The following is a 27,380-nucleotide window of genomic DNA, read 5'->3' on the forward strand; positions in this document are numbered from 1 at the left end:
TTGTGAGCAGTGTGTACAGGGGACTGCATTGTGAGCAGCGTGTACAGGAGACTGCATTGTGAGCAGCGTGTACAGGGGACAGCATTGTGAGCAACGTGTACAGGGGACTGCATTGTGAGAAACGTGTACAGGAGACTGCATTGTGAGCAGTGTGTACAGGAGACTGCATTGTGAGCAGTGTGTACAGGAGAGTGCATTGTGAGCAGTGTGTACAGGAGACTGCATTGTGAGCAACGTGTACAGGGGAGTGCATTGTGAGAAACGTGTACAGGAGACTGCATTGTGAGCAGTGTTTACAGGGGACTGCATTGTGATCAGCGTGTACAGGGGACTGCATTGTGAGCAACGTGTACAGGAGACTGCATTGTGAGCAGCGTGTACAGAAGACTGCATTGTGAGCAGCGTGTACAGGAGACTGCATTGTGAGCAACGTGTACAGGGGACTGCATTGTGGGCAACGTGTACAGGAGACTGCATTGTGAGCAACGTGTACAGGAGACTGCATTGTGAGAAACGTCTACAGGGGACTGCATTGTGAGCAACGTGTACAGGAGACTACATTGTGAGCAGTGTGTACAGGAGACTGCATTGTGAGCAACGTGTACAGGAGACTGCATTGTGAGCAACGTGTACAGGGGACTGCATTGTGAGCAGCGTGTACAGAAGACTGCATTGTGAGCAGCGTGTACAGGAGACTGCATTGTGAGCAACGTGTACAGGGGACTGCATTGTGGGCAACGTGTACAGGAGACTGCATTGTGAGCAACGTGTACAGGAGACTGCATTGTGAGAAACGTCTACAGGGGACTGCATTGTGAGCAACGTGTACAGGAGACTACATTGTGAGCAGTGTGTACAGGAGACTGCATTGTGAGCAACGTGTACAGGGGAGTGCATTGTGAGAAAAGTGTACAGGGGACTGCATTGTGAGAAAAGTGTACAGGGGACTGCATTGTGAGAAACGTGTACAGGGGACTGCATTGTGAGCAGCGTGTACAGGGGACTGCATTGTGAGCAGTGTGTACAGGGGACTGCATTGTGGGCAACGTGTACAGGGGACTGCATTGTGAGAAACGTGTACAGGGGACTGCATTGTGAGAAACGTGTACAGGGGACTGCATTGTGAGCAGCGTGTACAGGGGACTGCATTGTGAGCAGTGTGTACAGGGGACTGCATTGTGAGAAACGTGTACAGGGGACTGCATTGTGGGCAACGTGTACAGGAGACTGCATTGTGAGCAACGTGTACAGGAGACTGCATTGTGAGAAACGTGTACAGGGGACTGCATTGTGAGCAACGTGTACAGGAGACTACATTGTGAGCAGCGTGTACAGGAGACTGCATTGTGAGCAACGTGTACAGGGGACTGCATTGTGAGCAACGTGTACAGGAGACTGCATTGTGAGCAGTGTGTACAGGAGACTGCATTGTGAGCAGTGTGTACAGGAGACTGCATTGTGAGCAACGTGTACAGGGGAGTGCATTGTGAGAAACGTGTACAGGGGACTGCATTGTGAGCAGTGTGTACAGGAGACTGCATTGTGAGAAACGTGTACAGGAGACTGCATTGTGAGCAACGTGTACAGGGGACTGCATTGTGAGAAACGTGTACAGGAGACTGCATTGTGAGCAACGTGTACAGGGGACTGCATTGTGAGCAACGTGTACAGGGGACTGCATTGTGAGCAACGTGTACAGGGGACTGCATTGTGAGCAGTGTGTACAGGAGACTGCATTGAGAGAAACGTGTACAGGAGACTGCATTGTGAGCAACGTGTACAGGGGACTGCATTGTGAGCAGCGTGTACAGGGGACTGCATTGTGAGAAACGTGTACAGGAGACTGCATTGTGAGCAGTGTGTACAGGAGACTGCATTGTGAGTAGGGTGTACAGGAGACTGCATTGTGAGCAGTGTGTACAGGGGACTGCATTGTGAGCAGCGTGTACAGGAGACTGCATTGTGAGAAACGTGTACAGGGGACTGCATTGTGAGAAACGTGTACAGGGGACTGCATTGTGAGAAACGTGTACAGGAGACTGCACTGTGAGCAGTGTGTACAGGAGACTGCATTGTGAGAAACGTGTACAGGAGACTGCATTGTGAGAAACGTGTACAGAGGACTGCATTGTGAGCAGTGTGTACAGGAGACTGCACTGTGAGCAGCGTGTACAGGAGACTGCATTGTGAGCAGTGTGTACAGGAGACTGCACTGTGAGCAGCGTGTACAGGAGACTGCATTGTGAGAAACGTGTACAGGGGACTGCATTGTGAGAAACGTGTACAGGGGACTGCATTGTGAGAAACGTGTACAGGGGACTGCATTGTGAGAAACGTGTACAGGGGACTGCATTGTGAGAAACGTGTACAGGAGACTGCATTGTGAGCAACGTGTACAGGGGACTGCATTGTGAGCAACGTGTACAGGGGACTGCATTGTGCGCAACGTGTACAGGAGACTGCATTGTGAGCAGTGTGTACAGGAGACTGCATTGAGAGAAACGTGTACAGGAGACTGCATTGTGAGCAACGTGTACAGGGGACTGCATTGTGAGCAGCGTGTACAGGGGACTGCATTGTGAGAAACGTGTACAGGAGACTGCATTGTGAGCAGTGTGTACAGGAGACTGCATTGTGAGTAGCGTGTACAGGAGACTGCATTGTGAGCAGTGTGTACAGGGGACTGCATTGTGAGCAGCGTGTACAGGAGACTGCATTGTGAGAAACGTGTACAGGGGACTGCATTGTGAGAAACGTGTACAGGGGACTGCATTGTGAGAAACGTGTACAGGAGACTGCATTGTGAGCAGTGTGTACAGGAGACTGCATTGTGAGCAGCGTGTACAGGAGACTGCACTGTGAGCAACGTGTACAGGAGACTGCACTGTGAGCAGTGTGTACAGGAGACTGCACTGTGAGCAGTGTGTACAGGAGACTGCACTGTGAGAAACGTGTACAGGAGACTGCATTGTGAGAAACGTGTACAGGGGACTGCATTGTGAGCAGTGTGTACAGGAGACTGCACTGTGAGCAGCGTGTACAGGAGACTGCATTGTGAGCAGCGTGTACAGGAGACTGCACTGTGAGCAGCGTGTACAGGAGACTGCATTGTGAGAAACGTGTACAGGGGACTGCATTGTGAGAAACGTGTACAGGGGACTGCATTGTGAGAAACGTGTACAGGAGACTGCATTGTGAGAAACGTGTACAGGGGACTGCATTGTGAGAAACGTGTACAGGAGACTGCATTGTGAGAAACGTGTACAGGAGACTGCATCGTGAGCAGTGTGCACAGGGGACTGCATCGTGAGCAGAGTGTACAGGGGACTGCATTGTGAGCAGCGTGTACAGGAGACTGCATTGTGAGCAGTGTGTACAGGGGACTGCATTGTGAGCAACGTGTACAGGGGACTGCATTGTGAGCAACGTGTACAGGAGACTGCATTGTGAGAAACGTGTACAGGGGACTGCATTGTGAGCAGTGTGTACAGGGGACTGCATTGTGAGCAGCGTGTACAGGGGACTGCACTGTGAGCAGCGTGTACAGGGGACTGCATTGTGAGAAACGTGTACAGGGGACTGCATTGTGGGCAACGTGTACAGGGGACTGCATTGTGAGAAACGTGTACAGGGGACTGCATTGTGAGAAACGTGTACAGGGGACTGCATTGTGAGCAGCGTGTACAGGAGACTGCATTGTGAGAAACGTGTACAGGGGACTGCATTGTGAGAAACGTGTACAGGGGACTGCATTGTGAGCAGTGTGTACAGGGGACTGCATTGTGAGCAGTTTGTACAGGGGACTGCATTGTGAGAAACGTGTACAGGGGACTGCATTGTGAGAAACGTGTACAGGGGACAGCATTGTGAGCAGCGTGTACAGGGGACTACATTGTGAGCAGTGTGTACAGGAGACTGCATTGTGAGCAACGTGTACAGGGGAGTGCATTGTGAGAAAAGTGTACAGGGGACTGCATTGTGAGCAGTGTGTACAGGGGACTGCATTGTGAGAAACGTGTACAGGGGACTGCATTGTGAGCAGCGTGTACAGGGGACTGCATTGTGAGCAGTGTGTACAGGGGACTGCATTGTGGGCAACGTGTACAGGGGACTGCATTGTGAGAAACGTGTACAGGGGACTGCATTGTGAGAAACGTGTACAGGGGACTGCATTGTGAGCAGCGTGTACAGGGGACTGCATTGTGAGCAGTGTGTACAGGGGACTGCATTGTGAGAAACGTGTACAGGGGACTGCATTGTGGGCAACGTGTACAGGAGACTGCATTGTGAGCAACGTGTACAGGAGACTGCATTGTGAGAAACGTGTACAGGGGACTGCATTGTGAGCAACGTGTACAGGAGACTACATTGTGAGCAGCGTGTACAGGAGACTGCATTGTGAGCAACGTGTACAGGGGACTGCATTGTGAGCAACGTGTACAGGAGACTGCATTGTGAGCAGTGTGTACAGGAGACTGCATTGTGAGCAGTGTGTACAGGAGACTGCATTGTGAGCAACGTGTACAGGGGAGTGCATTGTGAGAAACGTGTACAGGGGACTGCATTGTGAGCAGTGTGTACAGGAGACTGCATTGTGAGAAACGTGTACAGGAGACTGCATTGTGAGCAACGTGTACAGGGGACTGCATTGTGAGAAACGTGTACAGGAGACTGCATTGTGAGCAACGTGTACAGGGGACTGCATTGTGAGCAACGTGTACAGGGGACTGCATTGTGAGCAGTGTGTACAGGAGACTGCATTGAGAGAAACGTGTACAGGAGACTGCATTGTGAGCAACGTGTACAGGGGACTGCATTGTGAGCAGCGTGTACAGGGGACTGCATTGTGAGAAACGTGTACAGGAGACTGCATTGTGAGCAGTGTGTACAGGAGACTGCATTGTGAGTAGGGTGTACAGGAGACTGCATTGTGAGCAGTGTGTACAGGGGACTGCATTGTGAGCAGCGTGTACAGGAGACTGCATTGTGAGAAACGTGTACAGGGGACTGCATTGTGAGAAACGTGTACAGGGGACTGCATTGTGAGAAACGTGTACAGGAGACTGCACTGTGAGCAGTGTGTACAGGAGACTGCATTGTGAGAAACGTGTACAGGAGACTGCATTGTGAGAAACGTGTACAGGGGACTGCATTGTGAGCAGTGTGTACAGGAGACTGCACTGTGAGCAGCGTGTACAGGAGACTGCATTGTGAGCAGTGTGTACAGGAGACTGCACTGTGAGCAGCGTGTACAGGAGACTGCATTGTGAGAAACGTGTACAGGGGACTGCATTGTGAGAAACGTGTACAGGGGACTGCATTGTGAGAAACGTGTACAGGGGACTGCATTGTGAGAAACGTGTACAGGGGACTGCATTGTGAGAAACGTGTACAGGAGACTGCATTGTGAGCAACGTGTACAGGGGACTGCATTGTGAGCAACGTGTACAGGGGACTGCATTGTGCGCAACGTGTACAGGAGACTGCATTGTGAGCAGTGTGTACAGGAGACTGCATTGAGAGAAACGTGTACAGGAGACTGCATTGTGAGCAACGTGTACAGGGGACTGCATTGTGAGCAGCGTGTACAGGGGACTGCATTGTGAGAAACGTGTACAGGAGACTGCATTGTGAGCAGTGTGTACAGGAGACTGCATTGTGAGTAGCGTGTACAGGAGACTGCATTGTGAGCAGTGTGTACAGGGGACTGCATTGTGAGCAGCGTGTACAGGAGACTGCATTGTGAGAAACGTGTACAGGGGACTGCATTGTGAGAAACGTGTACAGGGGACTGCATTGTGAGAAACGTGTACAGGAGACTGCATTGTGAGCAGTGTGTACAGGAGACTGCACTGTGAGCAGCGTGTACAGGAGACTGCACTGTGAGCAACGTGTACAGGAGACTGCACTGTGAGCAGTGTGTACAGGAGACTGCACTGTGAGCAGTGTGTACAGGAGACTGCACTGTGAGAAACGTGTACAGGAGACTGCATTGTGAGAAACGTGTACAGGGGACTGCATTGTGAGCAGTGTGTACAGGAGACTGCACTGTGAGCAGCGTGTACAGGAGACTGCATTGTGAGCAGCGTGTACAGGAGACTGCACTGTGAGCAGCGTGTACAGGAGACTGCATTGTGAGAAACGTGTACAGGGGACTGCATTGTGAGAAACGTGTACAGGGGACTGCATTGTGAGAAACGTGTACAGGGGACTGCATTGTGAGAAACGTGTACAGGAGACTGCATTGTGAGAAACGTGTACAGGGGACTGCATTGTGAGAAACGTGTACAGGAGACTGCATTGTGAGAAACGTGTACAGGAGACTGCATCGTGAGCAGTGTGTACAGGAGACTGCATCGTGAGCAGTGTGCACAGGGGACTGCATCGTGAGCAGCGTGTACAGGGGACTGCATTGTGAGCAGCGTGTACAGGAGACTGCATTGTGAGCAGTGTGTACAGGGGACTGCATTGTGAGCAACGTGTACAGGAGACTGCATTGTGAGAAACGTGTACAGGGGACTGCATTGTGAGCAGTGTGTACAGGGGACTGCATTGTGAGCAGCGTGTACAGGGGACTGCACTGTGAGCAGCGTGTACAGGGGACTGCATTGTGAGAAACGTGTACAGGGGACTGCATTGTGGGCAACGTGTACAGGGGACTGCATTGTGAGAAACGTGTACAGGGGACTGCATTGTGAGAAACGTGTACAGGGGACTGCATTGTGAGCAGCGTGTACAGGAGACTGCATTGTGAGAAACGTGTACAGGGGACTGCATTGTGAGAAACGTGTACAGGGGACTGCATTGTGAGCAGTGTGTACAGGGGACTGCATTGTGAGCAGTTTGTACAGGGGACTGCATTGTGAGAAACGTGTACAGGGGACTGCATTGTGAGAAACGTGTACAGGGGACAGCATTGTGAGCAGCGTGTACAGGGGACTGCATTGTGAGAAACGTGTACAGGGGACTGCATTGTGAGAAACGTGTACAGGGGACTGGATTGTGAGCAGTGTGTACAGGAGACTGGATTGTGAGCAGCGTGTACAGGGGACTGCATTGTGAGCAGCGTGTACAGGGGACTGCATTGTGAGCAGCGTGTACAGGGGACTGCATTGTGAGCAGCGTGTACAGGGGACTGCATTGTGAGCAGTGTGTACAGGGGACTGCATTGTGAGAAACGTGTACAGGAGACTGCATTGTGAGCAGTGTGTACAGGAGACTGCATTGTGAGCAGTGTGTACAGGAGACTGCATTGTGAGCAACGTGTACAGGGGAGTGCATTGTGAGAAACGTGTACAGGAGACTGCATTGTGAGCAGTGTGTACAGGGGACTGCATTGTGAGCAGCGTGTACAGGGGACTGCATTGTGAGCAGCGTGTACAGGAGACTGCATTGTGAGAAACGTGAACAGGAGACTGCATTGTGAGCAACGTGTACAGGGGACTGCATTGTGAGCAGCGTGTACAGGAGACTGCATTGTGAGAAACGTGTACAGGAGACTGCATTGTGAGCAACGTGTACAGGGGACTGCATTGTGAGCAGCGTGTACAGAAGACTGCATTGTGAGCAGTGTGTACAGGAGACTGCATTGTGAGAAACGTGTACAGGAGACTGCATCGTTAGCAACGTGTCCAGGGGACTGCATTGTGAGCAGCGTGTACAGAAGACTGCATTGTGAGCAGCGTGTACAGGAGACTGCATTGTGAGCAGCGTGTACAGGGGACAGCATTGTGAGCAACGTGTACAGGGGACTGCATTGTGAGAAACGTGTACAGGGGACTGCATTGTGAGCAGCGTGTACAGGAGACTGCATTGTGAGCAGTGTGTACAGGAGACTGCACTGTGAGCAGCGTGTACAGGAGACTGCATTGTGAGCAGCGTGTACAGGAGACTGCATTGTGAGAAACGTGTACAGGAAACTGCATTGTGAGCAGCGTGTACAGGAGACTGCATTGTGAGCAGCGTGTACAGGGGACTGCATTGTGAGAAACGTGTACAGGAAACTGCATTGTGAGCAGTGTGTACAGGAGACTGCATTGTGAGCAACGTGTACAGGGGAGTGCATTGTGAGAAACGTGTACAGGGGACTGCATTGTGAGCAGTGTGTACAGGGGACTGCATTGTGAGAAACGTGTACAGGGGACTGCATTGTGAGAAACGTGTACAGGGGACTGCATTGTGAGCAACGTGTACAGGGGACTGCATTGTGAGCAGCGTGTACAGGAGACTGCATTGTGAGCAGCGTGTACAGGAGACTGCACTGTGAGCAGCGTGTACAGGAGACTGCATTGTGAGCAGCGTGTACAGGAGACTGCATTGTGAGAAACGCGTACAGGAGACTGCATTGTGAGAAACGTGTACAGGAGACTGCATTGTGAGAAACATGTACAGGGGACTGCATTGTGAGCAACGTGTACAGGGGACTGCATTGTGAGAAGCGTGTACAGGGGACTGCATTGTGAGCAGCGTGTACAGGGGACTGCATTGTGAGAAACGTGTACAGGGGACTGCATTGTGAGAAACGTGTACAGGAGACTGCATTGTGAGAAACGTGTACAGGGGACTGCATTGTGAGAAACGTGTACAGGAGACTGCATTGTGAGAAACGTGTACAGGAGACTGCATCGTGAGCAGTGTGTACAGGAGACTGCATCGTGAGCAGTGTGCACAGGGGACTGCATCGTGAGCAGCGTGTACAGGGGACTGCATTGTGAGCAGTGTGTACAGGGGACTGCATTGTGGGCAACGTGTACAGGGGACTGCATTGTGAGCAACGTGTACAGGGGACTGCATTGTGAGCAACGTGTACAGGAGACTGCACTGTGAGAAACGTGTACAGGAGACTGCATTGTGAGAAACGTGTACAGGGGACTGCATTGTGAGCAACGTGTACAGGAGACTGCACTGTGAGCAGCGTGTACAGGAGACTGCATTGTGAGCAGTGTGTACAGGAGACTGCACTGTGAGCAGCGTGTACAGGAGACTGCATTGTGAGAAACGTGTACAGGGGACTGCATTGTGAGCAGTGTGTACAGGAGACTGCATTGTGAGTAGCGTGTCCAGGAGACTGCATTGTGAGCAGTGTGTACAGGGGACTGCATTGTGAGCAGCGTGTACAGGAGACTGCATTGTGAGAAACGTGTACAGGGGACTGCATTGTGAGCAATGTGTACAGGGGACTGCATTGTGAGAAACGTGTACAGGAGACTGCATTGTGAGCAGTGTGTACAGGAGACTGCATTGTGAGCAGCGTGTACAGGGGACTGCATTGTGAGAAACGTGTACAGGAGACTGCATTGTGAGCAGTGTGTACAGGAGACTGCATTGTGAGCAACGTGTACAGGAGACTGCATTGTGAGCAGCGTGTACAGGGGACTGCATTGTGAGAAACGTGTACAGGAAACTGCATTGTGAGCAGTGTGTACAGGAGACTGCATTGTGAGCAGCGTGTACAGGAGACTGCATTGTGAGAAACGTGTACAGGAAACTGCATTGTGAGCAGCGTGTACAGGAGACTGCATTGTGAGCAACGTGTACAGGGGAGTGCATTGTGAGAAACGTGTACAGGGGACTGCATTGTGAGCAGTGTGTACAGGAGACTGCATTGTGAGCAACGTGTACAGGGGAGTGCATTGTGAGAAACGTGTACAGGGGACTGCATTGTGAGAAACGTGTACAGGGGACTGCATTGTGAGCAGTGTGTACAGGGGACTGCATTGTGAGAAACATGTACAGGGGACTGCATTGTGAGAAACGTGTACAGGGGACTGCATTGTGAGCAGTGTGTACAGGGGACTGCATTGTGAGAAACGTGTACAGGGGACTGCATTGTGAGAAACGTGTACAGGGGACTGCATTGTGAGCAACGTGTACAGGGGACTGCATTGTGAGCAACGTGTACAGGAGACTGCATTGTGTGCAGCGTGTACAGGGGACTGCATTGTGAGCAACGTGTACAGGGGACTGCATTGTGAGAAACGTGTACAGGGGACTGCATTGTGAGCAATGTGTACAGGGGACTGCATTGTGAGAAACGTGTACAGGGGACTGCATTGTGAGCAACGTGTACATGGGACTGCATTGTGAGCAGTGTGTACAGGAGACTGCAGTGTGAGCAGCGTGTACAGGGGACTGGATCGTGAGCAGCGTGTACAGGGGATTGCATTGTGAGCAGCGTGTACAGGAGACTGCATTGTGAGAAACGTGTACAGGGGACTGCATTGTGAGCAGTGTGTACAGGAGACTGCATTGTGAGCAGCGTGTACAGGGGACTGGATCGTGAGCAGCGTGTACAGGGGACTGCATTGTGAGAAACGTGTACAGGGGACTGCATTGTGAGCAGCGTGTACAGGAGACTGCATTGTGAGAAACGTGTACAGGGGACTGCATTGTGAGCAGCGTGTACAGGAGACTGCATTGTGAGCAGCGTGTACAGGAGACTGCATTGTGAGAAACATGTACAGGGGACTGCATTGTGAGCAGCGTGTACAGGAGACTGCATTGTGAGCAGCGTGTACAGGAGACTGCATTGTGAGAAACATGTACAGGGGACTGCATTGTGAGAAACATGTACAGGGGACTGCATTGTGAGCAGCGTGTACAGGGGACTGCATTGTGAGCAGCGTGTACAGGAGACTGCATTGTGAGAAACGTGTACAGGGGACTGCATTGTGAGCAACGTGTACAGGGGACTGCATTGTGAGCAACGTGTACAGGGGACTGCATTGTGAGCAGCGTGTACAGGAGATTGCATTGTGAGCAGCGTGTACAGGAGACTGCATTGTGAGAAACGTGTACAGGGGACTGCATTGTGAGAAACGTGTACAGGGGACTGCATTGTGAGAAACGTGTACAGGGGACTGCATTGTGAGAAACGTGTACAGGGGACTGCATTGTGAGAAACGTGTACAGGGGACTGCATTGTGAGCAACGTGTACAGGGGACTGCATTGTGAGCAACGTGTACAGGGGACTGCATTGTGAGAAACGTGTACAGGAGACTGCATTCTGAGAAACGTGTACAGGGGACTGCATTGTGAGCAGCGTGTACAGGAGACTGCATTGTGAGAAACGTGTACAGGGGACTGCATTGTGAGAAACGTGTACAGGAGACTGCATTGTGAGCAACGTGTACAGGAGACTGCATTGTGAGCAGCGTGTACAGGAGACTGCATTGTGAGAAACGTGTACAGGGGACTGCATTGTGAGAAACGTGTACAGGGGACTGCATTGTGAGAAACGTATACAGGGGACTGCATTGTGAGCAACGTGTACAGGAGACTGCATTGTGAGCAACGTGTACAGGAGACTGCATTGTGAGCAGCGTGTACAGGAGACTGCATTGTGAGAAACGTGTACAGGGGACTGCATTGTGAGAAACGTGTACAGGGGACTGCATTGTGAGCAACGTGTACAGGGGACTGCATTGTGAGCAACGTGTACAGGAGACTGCATTGTGTGCAGCGTGTACAGGGGACTGCATTGTGAGCAACGTGTACAGGGGACTGCATTGTGAGAAACGTGTACAGGGGACTGCATTGTGAGCAATGTGTACAGGGGACTGCATTGTGAGAAACGTGTACAGGGGACTGCATTGTGAGCAACGTGTACAGGGGACTGCATTGTGAGAAACGTGTACAGGGGACTGCATTGCGAGAAACGTGTACAGGGGACTGCATTGTGAGCAGCGTGTACAGGGGACTGCATTGTGAGAAACGTGTACAGGAGACTGCATTGTGAGAAACGTGTACAGGGGACTGCATTGTGAGAAACGTGTACAGGAGACTGCATTGTGAGAAACGTGTACAGGGGACTGCATTGTGAGAAACGTGTACAGGGGACTGCATTGTGAGAAACGTGTACAGGGGACTGCATTGTGAGAAACGTATACAGGGGACTGCATTGTGAGCAATGTGTACAGGGGACTGCATTGTGAGAAACGTGTACAGGGGACTGCATTGTGAGCAACGTGTACAGGGGACTGCATTGTGAGAAACGTGTACAGGGGACTGCATTGCGAGAAACGTGTACAGGGGACTGCATTGTGAGCAGCGTGTACAGGGGACTGCATTGTGAGAAACGTGTACAGGAGACTGCATTGTGAGAAACGTGTACAGGGGACTGCATTGTGAGAAACGTGTACAGGAGACTGCATTGTGAGAAACGTGTACAGGGGACTGCATTGTGAGAAACGTGTACAGGGGACTGCATTGTGAGCAGTGTGTAAAGGAGACTGCACTGTGAGCAACGTGTACAGGGGACTGCACTGTGAGCAGCGTGTACAGGGGACTGCACTGTGAGCAACGTGTACAGGGGACTGCACTGTGAGCAACGTGTACAGGGGACTGCACTGTGAGAAACGTGTACAGGGGACTGCATTGTGAGCAGTGTGTACAGGAGACTGCATTGTGAGCAGTGTGTACAGGAGACTGGATGGAGTGACGTTCTGGTAAAATGCTGCTGCCCTCTGGTAGGTGTGTTTGGGGCATTGGACAGTGAGGAGGGAGGTGGTGAACAGCCATTGTTGTGTTGTCATAGTATTACCAGACCATAGGGGCTGCTGTCTCATTGAAGAGAAACGCCTGGTGGTGGTTTAACCTGAGGGTCACCAGCCCTCAGCTGAGGGGAGAGGTTAAGAAGGAGAGTCCGAGAAGGAGATTCCTTAATGATAACTTCAACCTGCTGATGGGAATTGAACCCATGCTGTTGGTATCACTCTGTTCTGTAACCCAACCAGCCAGCCAACTGGGCTAAAACAGATTCCCTAGTGTCAAGGGGGCACCCAGTGAAGTGTTCCACCTCCTGCAGTTGCATGGGGATGTGAGAAAGGGTTAGGAGTGATGGAGGAGTGAACCATGGTGTCACAGAAAAAAACGGTCCCCATGGACACTACAAGTGGAGGCGAGGAGAGGATGTGTTTGATGACAGTATCCTGCCAGTGGGTAGTGGGAGCGGTAGAGGGGTGCAAAGTGAGGATAACCAACCCTGTCATTGATGTCTCAAAGATGTGGGGTGGAGGGGTAAAGGCAATAGGTTTGTCATGGCTGAGTTTACTGGCAACCAGAATGGTGGGGTGTGGGGGGGGGTGGATGGCACTAATGCCACGGTGGGCGGTGGATGGGGAAATCCTCGATCAAGGAGAAAGGAAGTCATGTTGGAGGTGACGCGGAAAAACAGATGTGACGGACAGAGAAGCTGGGCGGATGGAATGGGATCCATGCAGGAAGCAGGCTGTGAGGAGCTGTGGTCAGGGTATCTGTGGGAGGCAATGGATATTGGTGGACCCCACAGAAACAGTGAGGTCAAGGAAGGGAAGAGGCAGAGGGGAGGGTGAGACACGGTATTGCGACAATTCACAAATGAACTTTAACCTAACTCGCTCATCAGCCAACTGCTACACCAGTGATAACATTGGCCAGTCTGTACGACTGGCATTCCATCTCGTCCAGTAACTCTGTGCCCACTGGTACTTCATCCTTATAGTCATGGAGGTCTACAGCACAGAAAAAGACCATTCGGCCCACTGGGTTTCTGCCTGTCAAAATCTGACCGTTTTAGTCCCATTGCCCAGCGCTGGGCCCATCGCCCTGTTTGCCTTGGCATCTCCAATCGGAGTACTTTGTGAATGTAATGAGGGCTTTTGTCTCGGCCATCCTTACAGCAGTGAGGATTCCCACCACCATCCTCGGTGTGAAACTATATTTTTTCACACACTCCATCTGAAGCCCTGAGCTTAAATCCTGCTGGTCTTTTTACAGATCGGTTTCAGGAATTCCATTCCTTACTACCTTAACCCAAAACAATCCAAACAATTTGACCTCTCCCTGGCTAACGGATTTCAACCAGAGCCTATATCAGACTTCTTAATAGCTATCTTACATTTCTGGCTCTTCATTCAGGACAGCACGGTGGCTCAGTGGTTAGCACTGCTGCCTCTCAGCACCAGGGACCTGGGTTCAATTCCAGCCTCGGACAACTGTTTGTATGGAGTTTCTCCCTGTGGCTCACACAGTCTAAAGATGTGCAGGTTAGGGTGAATTGGCCATGCGAAATTGCCCATAGTGTTCAGGGATGTGTAGGTTAGGGTGAATTGGCCATGCTAAATTGCCCATAGTGTTCAGGGATGTGTAGGTTAGGGTGAATTGGCCATGCTAAATTGCCCATAGTGTTCAGGGATGTGTAGGTTAGGGTGAATTGGCCATGCTAAATTGCCCATAGTGTTCAGGGATGTGTAGGTTAGGGTGAATTGGCCATGCTAAATTACCCATAGTGTTCAGGGATGTGTAGGTTAGGGTGAATTGGCCATGCTAAATTACCCATAGTGTTCAGGGATGTGAAGGTTAGGTCCATTAGTCAGGTGTAAATGCAGTGTAGTCAGGTAGGGGAATGGGTTTGGGTGGGATGCTCTTTCGAGGGCTGGTGTGGACTTGTTGGGCCGAAGGGCCTGTTTCCACAGTGCGGGAATTCTAAGTTGATTCCAGTCTCCGTCGAATATCAGAAACATCTCTCCATCGGTGCTATCTAATCTGTATACCATCTTACATGTCTCTAAAAGGGTCACTTCTCAGCCTTCCTACTGGAGGGTACCTCAGCGCTATCCTCTCTCCCTCGCGCTGGCTAACACCCTCGTTCTCTAGTTCCTTCCACACAAATCAGGCCCAGAGTGTCTACAGCATCATCAAACCCTACTCAGGACAGAACTATTCTTCTAAGAAACTCACAGCAGGGTTAAGATTATCGATACCCTTTGTGAAAGATAGATTACATTGGGCATCCAGCACAGAAACAGGCCATTCAGCCCTTCAGATCATGACGGTGTTTACAATCTACAAGTGCCATCTCCCGCTACCTAACCCCATCAGCAAATCTTAATACCCTTCCTTCCCACACCTTTGGGAAAGAGGATCACTGCTCCCTGGGCTGCTGCTGAATTGCACTTTGCTCGATCCCAAGATTTAGTGAGAGGTTCCTTTGAGGAGGCTTTGAGCTTTTCTCTGTAACTCTGGAGAGACTTGCAAATTCAACAGCTATCCATCGAAAACCTCAACTGGCTCACCGAGCCCACACCCCAAACAGCTCGTGAGGGAGGGGGAACAGACAAGGGAGCGAGAGCACATGAGGGAGGGGGAGCAGACGAGGGAGCGTGAGAGAGTCAGAATGCATGAGTGTGTAAGAGTGAAAGAGTCTGTGTGTGAGAGAGAGAAGGTGATTGTGTGTGTGTGCGTGTGAGAGTGAGAGAGACAGAGAGAGTGTGAGCGCGAGTGAGTGTGTGTGTGTGTGAGAGAGAGTGAGTGAGTGTGTCTCTGGGTGTGTGTGAGAGTGAGTGTGTGTGTGAAAGAGCGTGAGCGTGAGTGTGAGAGAGTGTGAATGAGAGAGTCTGTGTGTGTATGCGTGTGCGTGAGAGTGTGTGCGTGTGTGAGAGTGGGGGTAGGGGGAGAGAGAGAGCGAGAGAGAGAGCGCGCGCGCGTGTGTGTGTGTGTGTGTGTGTGTGTGTGTGTGTGTGTGTGTGTGTGTGTGTGTGTGTGTGTGTGTGTGTGTGTGTGTGTGTGTGTGTTTTTGTATATGTGACAAGATGTTTCTTGACATCGCTATGAATAACCTAGCTTCAATTTGAGGTGTTAGCCCCTTTTCTTGAACACCACACCCAGGAAAATGTTTTTTTTTTGACTGAATTAACTCGGTTTCTCATTTAATTACATCATTCCTTAGTTTTCAATCCATGAAGGAAAACACCGTGCCTTCAACCCCGAACTCTGTCCGAGCTGTCAGCATTCTGATCACACACAGGACTGGGCCTGAGCTTTGTTTCGAGTTGCTCTGGTACTGAACCCAGGCTGTTCAATATAACAATGGCTTTTAGGTGAATGGAGTGAATCCCCACAATGAATAACCTGTGCAGTCGGTTTTCCACATTCCAAAAAGAATCAAGTATAACAAGGCACTGAACCACAGGGATGGCTGTCGTCATCAACTGCCTGCTAACTGATAGCAACCCAGAAGGCTTACATTCTGTTGAGGAACAATCCCAATAAAATTTGGCAGCCTGCTTTTGGCCATAGTCTGAGGAGATTTCCATGACTCCATTAAATTAGTCTAAAGCAATGGTGGGATCTGAAGGGAAGGCTTTCAAAGGAAACAATCACGTTTGGGCTCTACAATACAATGCAAACTTCACTCTTTACCAGAGTCTGAAAGATCGTCAGACGAGTAAGCCATCCAAATTTGTGGGTGGCATGGTGGCACAGTGGTTAGCACTGCTGCCTCACAGCGCCAGAGACCCGGGTTCAATTCCCGCCTCAGGCGACTGACTGTGTGGAGTTTGCACATTGTCTGCGTGGGTTTCCTCCCACAGTCCAAAGATGTGCAGGTCAGGTGAATAGATTAGATTAGATTAGATTACTTACAGTGTGGAAACAGGCCCTTCGGCCCAACAAGTCCACACCGCCCCGCCGAAGCGCAACCCACCCATACCCCTACATCTACCCCTGACATAACACTACGGGCAATTTAACATGGCCAATTCACCTAACCTGCACATCTTTGGACTGTGGGAGGAAACCGGAGCACCCGGAGGAAACCCACGCAGACACAGGGAGAACGTGCAAACTCCACACAGTCAGTCGCCTGAGGCGGGAATTGAACCCGGGTCTCTGGCGCTGTGAGGCAGCAGTGCTAACCACTGTGCCACCGTGATGCCCCGTAACTTGTCTATTTAAATATTTCATTATATGTAGTTATGTGCAAGATTTTGATTAGATTAGATTACTTACAGTGTGGAAACAGGCCCTTCGGCCCAACAAGTCCACACTGACCCGCAACCCACCCATTCCCCTACATTTACCCCTTTACCTAACACGGGCAACTTAGCATGGCCAATTCACCTGACCTGCACATCTTTGGGACTGTGGGAGGAAACCGGAGCACCCGGAGGAAACCCACGCAGATACGGGGAGAACGTGCAAACTCCACACAGTCAGTCTCCTGAGGCGGGAATTGAACCTGGGTCTCTGGTGCTGTGAGGCAGCAGTGCTAACTTGCTAAATTAGTCCATGCTAAATTGCCCGTAGTGTTAGGTAAAGGGTAAATGTAGGGGTATGGGTGGGTTGCGGGTCGGTGTGGACTTGTTGGGCCGAAGGGCCTGTTTCCACACTGTAATGTAATCTAATCTAAATGATTTGCTTGAATTTGACTGCAACCTTTTCTCTTGGGTTGGTCTCTACCTGAGCAGGTCTATTTCCATATGTTAAATTAGGCTCTGGATCACTTTCGGAGGTTGACAAGGGGCACTGAATGTAAATCTCCAGTTTCACACCTACACCAGTTTCTGCATTTCCCTGTCCAGGAGACACCTCCCCACTGCGAAGGCAGCTCGCTCTGGAGTTTTTGTGTGTGTGTGGGTGTGTGTGTGTTTTGAAGCCCACCAACAAATCGAAATAAATAAAGATCAAAGTATTAGCACTGCCAAACGGACACAGTGAAGAACTGAGGTCTTGATACTTTTTATAGCAACCTTTTCAAAGGTGTTATCACACACCTCTGGGGCAGGTAGGACTTGATCCTGGGCCTTCTGGCTCAGAGGTAGGGACACTACCACAACAGCCCTCCTGTAGGCCAGCTCTTAAACCTATTCAATGAACAGTGTCAGCTGTCAATCAAACGTTGGTTGAACCTTGAAGGGACCTCTATTTCTAATACTAAAACTTCCTAGAGGAGAACACCTTGTACTTCTTAATCTAATGGCTCCTTCCTCATCAGGGAAGAGTGAGTGGAGCCTATCATCACATCCTGGTGATATCCAGCCACAACTAGTCAATGACATTCAAGTAAGGGATTGCCAATCAGGAGTGGCCTTCTCCTGTTAGTTGAACAGGGAGCAGCAACTGGGAGGTATTGTGTGGGTAGGTCTGAGGGTACCAAGCCCAGCCCTCATAGCTAGATTCCAGCAGACTAAACCTACCACAGTGCTTCCCAAAATGTGATCAGGACCCCAAGTGGAGCTGGGAGCCGAGATTCTGGGGGTCACAAACTCTGAATAACTTGTCATGTATTGTTACAAGAGGATGGCATGGTAGCTCAGTGGTTAGCACTGTTGCCTCACAGTGTCAGGGACACAGATTCGATTCCAGCCTCAGGCGACTCGCTGTGTGGAGTTTGCACATTCTCCCCATGTCTATGTGGGTTTCCTCTGGGTGCTCCTGTTTCCTCCCACAGTCCAAAACTGTGCAGGTTGGGTAAATTGGCCATGTTAAATTACCCATCGTATTCAGAGATGTGTAGGTTAGGTGGATTAGTCAAGAGTAAGTACAGGGTAGGGGGAATGGGTCTGGGTGGGTTACTCTTCAGAGGGTTGGTGTGGACATGTTGGGCTGACTGGCCTGTTTCTACACTGTAGGGATTCTATTAGTCCCTAATAACCACCACGCAGTGTCAACCTGTTACATCAGCCATGTTGCCCACTCTATCAGACCTTCAGCTCCAGTCTTACAGATCTTTCCCATCACAACTCCGATCTCTTCCAAACCCCAACACTGAGGGGTCAACCACATCTTTTTAACAAACCTTGTAACAGGGTCACAGCAAGAAACCATTTGGGGAGCACCAGTCTGGGACAAAGTAGTTTACAAAGAAAAGCTGTCAAAGTCACACCCTTACCCCTGGTGCTGGTGTATCCCAGGGAGCTGCTAACTTCGTACTGGTGGAGGTGAGGGCGCGGGATCAGGAGAATATTGGAGATCTTCCCGAGAGAGCTGTCATCAGAGGCCTGACTCCTGACCTCCTCCAGAAGCAGCGCCCCTCTGTGATGGGGCGGACTGTTCGAAACATCATAGGAGCTGGAACTTTTCCTGGTGTGGCTCTCTCGAACAGGCCTGTGATCAGGGACAAGAAACCAGGGTGATCGGACAGAATCGCTCAGACATCATGCTGCGGCACGACCGGGCTAAGTAACCAGGGAACTGAAAGCGTGGTAATTTTATAACAGCCTGACAGGCAGAATACAAGGAAACAGAATGTATCAGCGCAGTGACGGAACGGGGAGCTTGAAATTCAACCACACAATTCCATTCATATCCTCACCATGGGGAATGTCCACTTTTACAAGTGAAGTAACCAACAGTGAGACAATGATCAGGATACACCCTTACTACTGCCGAGTTGTTGAAGAGTCAGAGTTGTCTAGCACAGAAACAGACCCTTCAGCCCAACTTGTCCATGCCGATCAGATATCCTAAATTAATCTCGTCCCATTTGCCAGCACCCAGCCCATATCCCTCCAAACCCTTCCTATTCACATATGAATCCAAATGCCTTTTAAATGTTGTAATTGTACCAGCCTCCACCACATCCTCTGGCAGCTCATTCCATACACGTACCACCCTCTGAATGAAAACATTACCTCTTAGGTCCCTTTTAAATCTTTCCCCTCTCACCTTAAACCTCCACCCTCTAGTTTTGTCTTCTTCTACCCTGGGAAAAGACCTTTACTATTCACCCTATCCATGTCCCTCATGATTTTATAAATTTCTGTAAGGTCACCTCTCAGCCTCTGATGCTCCAGGGAAGACAGCCCTAACCTATTCAGCCTCTCCCTGTAGCTCAAGTCCTCCAACGATGGAAACATCCTTGTAAATCTTTTCTCAACCCTTTCCAGTTCCACAACATCCTTCCCAAAGCAGGGAGACCAGGACTGAATGCAGTATTTCAACAGTGGTTTAACCAGTGTCCTGTACAGCCTCGCAACATGACCTCCCAACCCCTGTACTCAATACGCTGACCAATAAAGGAAAGCATACCAAACACATTTTTCACCATCCTATCTACGTACAATTCCACTTTCAAGGAGCTATGAACCTGTAATCCAAGGTCTCTCTTCAGCAACACACCCCAGGACCTTACCATTAAGCATATAAATCCTGTCCTGATTTGTTACTGTATTCAAGAGAGTTATATAAATGGAAGCATCATTTTAGATCAACATTGGAAGCAGGAAGTAGCTGTTGGGAGTACACATTTATATTTCAGCACCAGCTGGGAAAGGCTGGAAATTTTTAAAGGATTTTAACCATGTCATCACTTGGAAACTGAAGTCAACAGTTTAACGTGAGCTGGAAGTCCCTGACATTTTATTAGAAATTGAGTGACTTTGGAGAAACAGCTAAGCAAAGCTTTCAAGGAGATAGGAGATGGAGTTCATTGCTGAATTATTGACAAATAAACGAGCTAAGAGGAGACAACTGGCAGTTCCAATGCTGATGGCTGCACAACAATTCTTTCTGGGCTGAGTTGGGTTCTACACTCCCAGGAGGCAGAGTAAAGATGACACCAAGGAGGCTGTAAAACTCTCCTGAACTACCATTTTCATTGGACATCCTGGGAGAGTTTCCAAATAGCAGCATGTCAATCTGAGTGGTAAAATCTAAACGGGCAGACTGTGTGACCAATTCTTAATAACTTGAATCCAAGTTGACTGGAACTGAAACGGAACTGGACATTTATCATCAGTCTAACCCTGCCAGCTACTCAGTTTCATCAACAGGAAATCCAGTGTATATTTTATCCTTCATTTCCAGACCCTTGGCATACAGGCTTCTTCTTTCTCCTTTTGACTTTATCCATTTAAAACACTATCCCTGCAATGACTTGTCTTCCTTATGGTGTGAATGGGACAGTGAGTGGGATTAGGGGGTTATGGCTTTAATCCCAGATCATAGTTGAAGTGTTAACCAGAGTTTGCTTTAAGAATAGGTTTTGTTCATAATGTATGAATTATCTCTGAGTCATACAAGCATGGAATCAGACCTTTCGGTCCGGCCAGTTCATGCCGACCATAATCCCAAACTAGACTAGTCCCACCTGCCTGCTCCTGGCCCATATCCCTCCGAACATTCCTTACTCATGTGCTCATCTAAAATGACTTTTAAACAAAGTAACTGTTCAAAGTTTGGGAGAAGATTTGTAGTTCGGGTGCTCGTTGTTGTGGTTCTGTTCGCCGAGCTGGGAATTTGTGTTGCAGACGTTTCGTCCCCTGTCTCGGTGACATCCTCAGTGCTTGGGACCCTCCTGTGAAGCGCTTCCATGAACACCAACTAGCCACGAAACGACATGACCAGCTATCCTTAGTAGCCACACACGCAGATGACAAGCAATATGAGTTCGACTGGGACAACACTACCATTATAGGACAAGCCACACAGAGAACAGCCAGGGAATTCCTAGAGGCATGGCACTCATCCACAGATTCAATCAACAAACACATCGACCTGGACCCAATATACCAGCCACTACAGCGGACAGCTGGAACTGACAACCGGAAGCGGCAGAGACAGGCCACTATAAATGCCAGAGGAAACAGCACAGAAGCGCTTCACAGGAGGCTCCCAAGCACTGAGGATGTCACCTAGACAGGGGACGAAACGTTTGCAACACAAGTTCCCAGCTCGGCGAACAGAACCACAACAAAGTAACTGTACCACCACTTCCTCTGGACGATCATTCCACATACGAACCACACTCTGTGCAAAAAAAAAAAGTTGCCCCTCATGTCTTTTTTAAATCTTTCTCTTCTCACCTTAAAAAAATGCCTTCTCGGCCTGAAATCCCCCACCTGAGACACTTGATGGATGTTTAGCTTCTGTTGGACAGTAATACTGAAGGGAAACTATTGGCCATTTTGGTAATGGAACCAACATGGTTGTACTGATGGAGTGACTGGCAGAGGAGTGGGACTTGATCATCAGTCACACGACAGTTATAGAAGAGCTGCGAGACTCGAGGAACACCAGAACAAAAATATTTCAGAGTAAATCCAAAAATCTCAAGCAACTCACCTGAAAGAGGTGGGTCGTTGCACTCGAGATGGCCCAGGTAACCGGAAAACCTGAGCATCATATGCATCATAATCAACTTGGATGGGAAGGCTGTTCTCAGATTCCTTCGGGCTGCTCGCACCTATTGCTAAAGACAAAGGAACGCACAGGGAAATTAACGGCACCTACTCTGTATGTTATTGACTGCAATCACTGTGAGAGCTCTGAGGAGATCCCCATAATATCATGGACACCACAAGTAAATCATAGAGAGAATCTACAGAATGCCCTGAGGTACCAGGTCTCAGAGCTGGCTGCAAGTTTAATGCTGCACAGTTTTAAAATTGTTTTGACTCATCTATAACAAAAGAAGTGTAACTGTGGAACAATGAGTTGAGTCATGGATGTTATTGAGGCTCAATATTACTGTCTTAACTGGATATGGTTTCAGTAAATTTGTAACACACACACCTGACATAAATAATGTCCTAACTTGACAGCGAGGGCATGGGAGGGTGGGAGACAGAGCGAGTGAGGGTAAGAGAGAGAGAGAGAGAGAGAGAGAGAGAGAGAGAGAGAGAGAGAGAGAGAGAATGAGGGCACAGGGTGGGGGAGGGTATGGAGGGGAGTGAGCAAGAGGGCATGGGATAAGGGCAAGAGAGAGAGAGCAAGGGCACGGGGTGGGGGCAAAAGAGTGAGGGCATAGTGGGGGGGGGGGGGGGGGGGAAGAGGGAGAAGAGAGAGACAGTGAGGGCACAGTGGTGGGGTGATACTTAATGCAACCAGAAAAAGAAACAGTTCACAATATAGGTATGAAAACACAATGTAGTGAGTTCAGGGAGGGAATATAATCCTAACGTTAAACCAACCTTCTCAACAGCTTGAGTTTTCTGTTCAAAACCAAGGATATTCCCAAAACTCACTAATTCTGATACATTACAACATGGCTCAGGATTCAATGGGATCACAGCTCAACATTGGGCATTGGATGGTGTCGTTGGTCAGCACATTGTCTCTTCATTTCAATGGAATGAATCTAGACAGACTCAAATCCAATTCCTGGAGGGTACAAACTGACAGCTCTCGATAGCACTGAAGTGGCGAACTCATTCAAGAGGCCACAGGGATAGGTGGGTGGTTGGCTGGGGGGGGGGGGGGGGGGAGCAAAGGATATGCAGAATGTTGCTGTGCCAGGGGAGCAAGTTCTGCAGAGCTTGGGGAAAATCAGCAAGGGTATAATTTCCATCCAGAGGGTAGACCATCTCAGCAATGAGACCACAACCTTTCTTGCAGGTCACCAAATTGCTGGGATTGATGGCGACAGTCAATGTTCGTATGGTGTTTGACAACAAGTGGTACCATGGCCAAACTTCACCCAGGCTTCACCCAATGTGTGCGTCGCCATAGAGCCGACACATCAGAGACAGGAACCCCCTCTGCCCTTCAGAGGCCAGCCCCTCTCACATCACGGAGGTCGTGTCCAGGTCAATCACCGCACAGCAAGGGTCAGCTCTGCACAGTTCAGGGTCACAGCAGAGACCGCATGAATCCATTCAGCCATCGCTCGCTCTGGATTGGCTGAGCCTCAATTAGAGGTTGCTGACCTTCCAGGATTGGCCCAGAATCTCCAAAACTTGGGAGAATTAACCTGCAGGGTAGTTTTGCAAAGTTACTTGGAGAAAGACACTTCCAAATGATTCGCTGTACAATCTTATTACTGACAGAAATACTGGAGGCGGGGATTAAAGGCTACATTGCTAACAGTCGGGATAAATCAGTCTGACTAAGAGTTTGTCCCCTGTCCAAACGGTGTGGAAAGACACTGTGCCTGGAGAACGGGCTCATGGTAAAGAATGGTCATCTCAGAGAAGAGCAGTGTAGGGCTTCAAAAGGATATTGACAAGTTGGAGAAGTGGGCAAACAGGTGAAGTTAAGTGCAGAGAAGGGCAAGATGTGACATTTTCATACAACAAAACAATATTAAATACAGGTTACTAAAGGTCGTGCAGGAACAGAGGGATCAGAGTGTGTATGTGCATATGTTCATAAAGGTGACAGGACAGGCAGAAAGAGTTGTGAACAAAGCATACTGTATTGTAGCTGTCGTTAATGGAGTGCAACAGCAAGGGAGTGATGATGAACTGCTAGAAGGCACTGACTAGACCTGGAGAACTGTGGTCGGTTTTGGGTGCAACATATTAGAAAGAATGTGGGTAGTTTGGACAGAGTGCAGAAGAACTTTTATCAGAACGGATCGAACCTTCATTGCGAGGAAAGATGGGAAAAATTGGGACTGTTTTCCTTGGAGAGCAGAAGTCTGAAAGGACGATTTGATGGAAGTTTTCAAAGTCAAAAAGAAACAGATTGGATAGGGAGAAACTCACAGAAGGACTGAGAGAGAGAGGCCACAGATTTTAAGTGTTTTACAAAAGAAGCAAAGGCAAGATGAGGAAAAGAAAATTCCACAAAGCGAGTGGACTGGGTCTAGAATCCACTGCCTGGCAGAGGTAGATTTAACTAAAGCATCGAGGAGGACATTTGATGGTTATGTACATAGAACCCAACACGCAAGATTCTGGGGAAAAGGCAGGTGTATCGCATGATGTTAAAATGCTCAGAGAACCATTGCAGGCACAATGAGCTCAATAGCATTCTCCAGCATCGGAGCAATTCTGAGATTCCGAAACGGAGGCAGAATGCTCCTGGTCAGGAGGTTACATGAGGAAACCACAGCAGGGTTGGGGACTTCAGCCTCAACAGTTGAAGCCTGAAGGTTCCCGCTGGTAGGCAACCGCTGCAGCATGGCTCAAACGTGGTCTTGACCTAAAAGACAGCAGGTTATTGAGTGCTATAAACCAAAAAGAGGCCAGAAACAGCAAGCCCTTGTACAAGGACCCAACCAACCTCCACCTGCACAACCCCCATGGGTTTGACAGATACAGCACTACTGGGGGGTGCTACATCCAACTTCAACAAAGGACTTGCTATCTCCATGACAACGGAATGACGAAACACTCACTGTTATCTTTATTACTTTTGCCTTTCTCTGCTGGAGCCTAGAAAAACAGAGCAGATGTGAGACAGTCTGCGGAGTCGAACAAAGTGACCTCAATACAAGTAATCCAAATCAGAGAGCTGTGTAAAACGCAGAAAACTCGATTTCATATTAGCGAATGCACTCTTTCAAAACATTAAAAAGATAACCAGCTGTTGTTGCAGTTAAAGTAAAACATCAGTAGTATAAGGTTCTTTTGTGGGGTTAATCATGGATAGAATTAAGGATTAGACTATATGTCTCCTGGAGCTTTAAATAGATTTTATATAGGCCTTGTGAAAATAAAACAAGATGAGTCCTTTTAAAAAAAAAGACCAGAACATACCACAACCAGATTGACAATAAACTGTGTCCACAGTGTGACCCACTTTCACATACACTATATTAATAAACAGGGCCCTATATTTTGCAGGGAAAAAACAATTACATGCATTGTAGGAACTATGCATAATGTCTGTTTCTATTCAACAAAATGGCTGACAGCCATTCTCCAGTTAATCTCTCAGGGGGCAATGGGCTTTACAATCAGAAATGACTTGCCTGGTTTAAAATTTAAACAAAGCCTGTCTGTTAACTGTCAATGAGCATTAATGGGTGCATTCTCCATGGCAACACCTTCGAGTTCACTTGAATCAACATTCACCTCTCATGCAGTACAAACGTTGAGTTGAATTTGTGGAAATTTTCCAATCAATCAGTTCAGAAATATTCCCACCGCTCTGGAGCAGCTGAGGGGAGTTGAATCCAGACCTCCTGGCACAGAGGTAAGGGTACAACCAACATGCCACAAGATCCCCCTTGAATGTGTGTTCCCTGCTGAAAGTCCTAATGAGGGTAAGACCAAAAACGGCAACAGAATCTGTCCTTCTTTAAGCTATAATAAATTCATTCTGCTCATAGCTCATCTACAGTGACTACGATGGTTCAAACACAGACACTGGAGAGTCATGCAAGTCCTCCCCACAAGGAAGCATTTAGAAACAGCCAGGAAACCTGGCTGAACTCTCGCTTTCCTTTGCAAAGTGCCTGCAGGAAGTTGTGAACACAGCCCAGTGCATCACACAAGCCACCCTCCTAGCCACTGACTCCATCTACACTGCTCCCTGCCTCAGAAAGGCAGCCAGCATTACCACAGACCCTACCCACCCCGGTCTTCCCTGCTGCTATTCCACTGCTGAATGGGCCTCTCAAATTTCAAATCTAGTGTCGATCTTCCTTTGAGTGCACCTTCTTTGCAGCTGTAACTTTATATCCCTCGCTCTGTTCAATCACCCTGTGACCTTGGTATGATCTGGCTGTACTACACTCAGAACATAACTCTCCACTGTACTTAGTACATGTCACAATATAAATGAAACCAAAATGGCAAAGGTGCTGCTTAATTCAGATGAGTTACTTCAGCTTTGATCCAGAATGAAACCTGAATCTGAACAGCGTTTGATTACATTTAATGTTGGTGCTATCTGATGGCCTTCTGAGGAGCGTTCTAAAATCATTCAAATGAAAATAATTATAGAAAAAATAACTTGTGCATCATATATGTGCAAATACAGCCAGAGATTATTTTGGATGAGTCAATGGGGCAGACGTTCATGAGAGATAGAAACTAATTGCTATCATTTTTCAAAAGCTCCCACACTGCACCAGCAAACAGGTCCCAACTCACCTTCCTGGCTGCAAGTTTAATGCGAGGAGTGAAACTATTATAATAAAGTTGACTCTTGGAGGTATAGAAGCTGCAATTAAAGCAATGAGACGGAGTTAATCCAACAGGACTTTGTCAACAATGTGATCAGTGACATTCAAGAACAGTAAAATGTAACCGATTTCTCTTTCACGTTGCAACAGGCTGACAGGATGGAGTTCCTCGCTGCACCACGTGTTTGCATTTACCAGATGCTGGCTGATCTCAGGCCTCTCTCAACCTCTGACCTTGCGGCTTGTCACAGAGTAAGTAGCCACAGAAACAGGCAAATGGTCAAACTGCACCAGCTATTTTGGTGACACAGAGTAACAAGAGACAAAGGAAGGATGATTTCGGATATGCATCACCATAAGTCCAATAGAGATATTTTACACACGCGCGCACATGCATACACATACACACACGTTAATGTCTGCAGACCACAGACAAAAATAAAAATCTGATCTCAATTTCTGCAGCTCCCTATCTACCCCACTCTCAAATTTGTTCATTTCCTACAACAGCAACTTGACAACAAAGAATGCTTCGTTAACTGTACAGTAACTTGGTGTGACGGATAGTGATTATAAAAAAAAGCTTTAGAAATGTGAGGCCTACTTTCTGCTCCCTCAGCTATTTTTTCAGGTCCAGCCTAGGACAGAGGGGTAGATGTGGAAATGGCCTTGCGGCACAGAGAGCTGCATTCCCTGTAGCTCTTCCTTTATGGAAGCTGGCATTAAAGCTCTCCTGGTCCTAATATCAAAAATTCCAATTAGAATCATAAAATTCCTTCAGTGTGGAAGGAGGCTATTCAGCCCATCGAGTCCACACTGACCCTC

The 27,380-nt window shown here is 48.9% G+C and overlaps 1 protein-coding gene across 1 annotated transcript in view; it reads right to left on the reverse strand.

Annotated features, from left to right (window-relative positions):
• depdc5 (DEP domain containing 5, GATOR1 subcomplex subunit) overlaps positions 1-27,380 on the reverse strand; it is a 221,816-nt gene that overhangs the window by 113,657 nt on the left and 80,779 nt on the right. The window contains 4 exon segments of the mRNA XM_072587095.1: positions 18,651-18,865; positions 21,824-21,950; positions 24,822-24,858; positions 26,524-26,593. Of these exon segments, the coding sequence (XP_072443196.1) occupies positions 18,651-18,865; positions 21,824-21,950; positions 24,822-24,858; positions 26,524-26,593 (449 nt within the window).

The sequence above is a fragment of the Chiloscyllium punctatum genome, chromosome 17 (assembly GCF_047496795.1).
Source record: "Chiloscyllium punctatum isolate Juve2018m chromosome 17, sChiPun1.3, whole genome shotgun sequence".
Classification (NCBI taxonomy): Eukaryota; Metazoa; Chordata; class Chondrichthyes; order Orectolobiformes; family Hemiscylliidae; genus Chiloscyllium; species Chiloscyllium punctatum.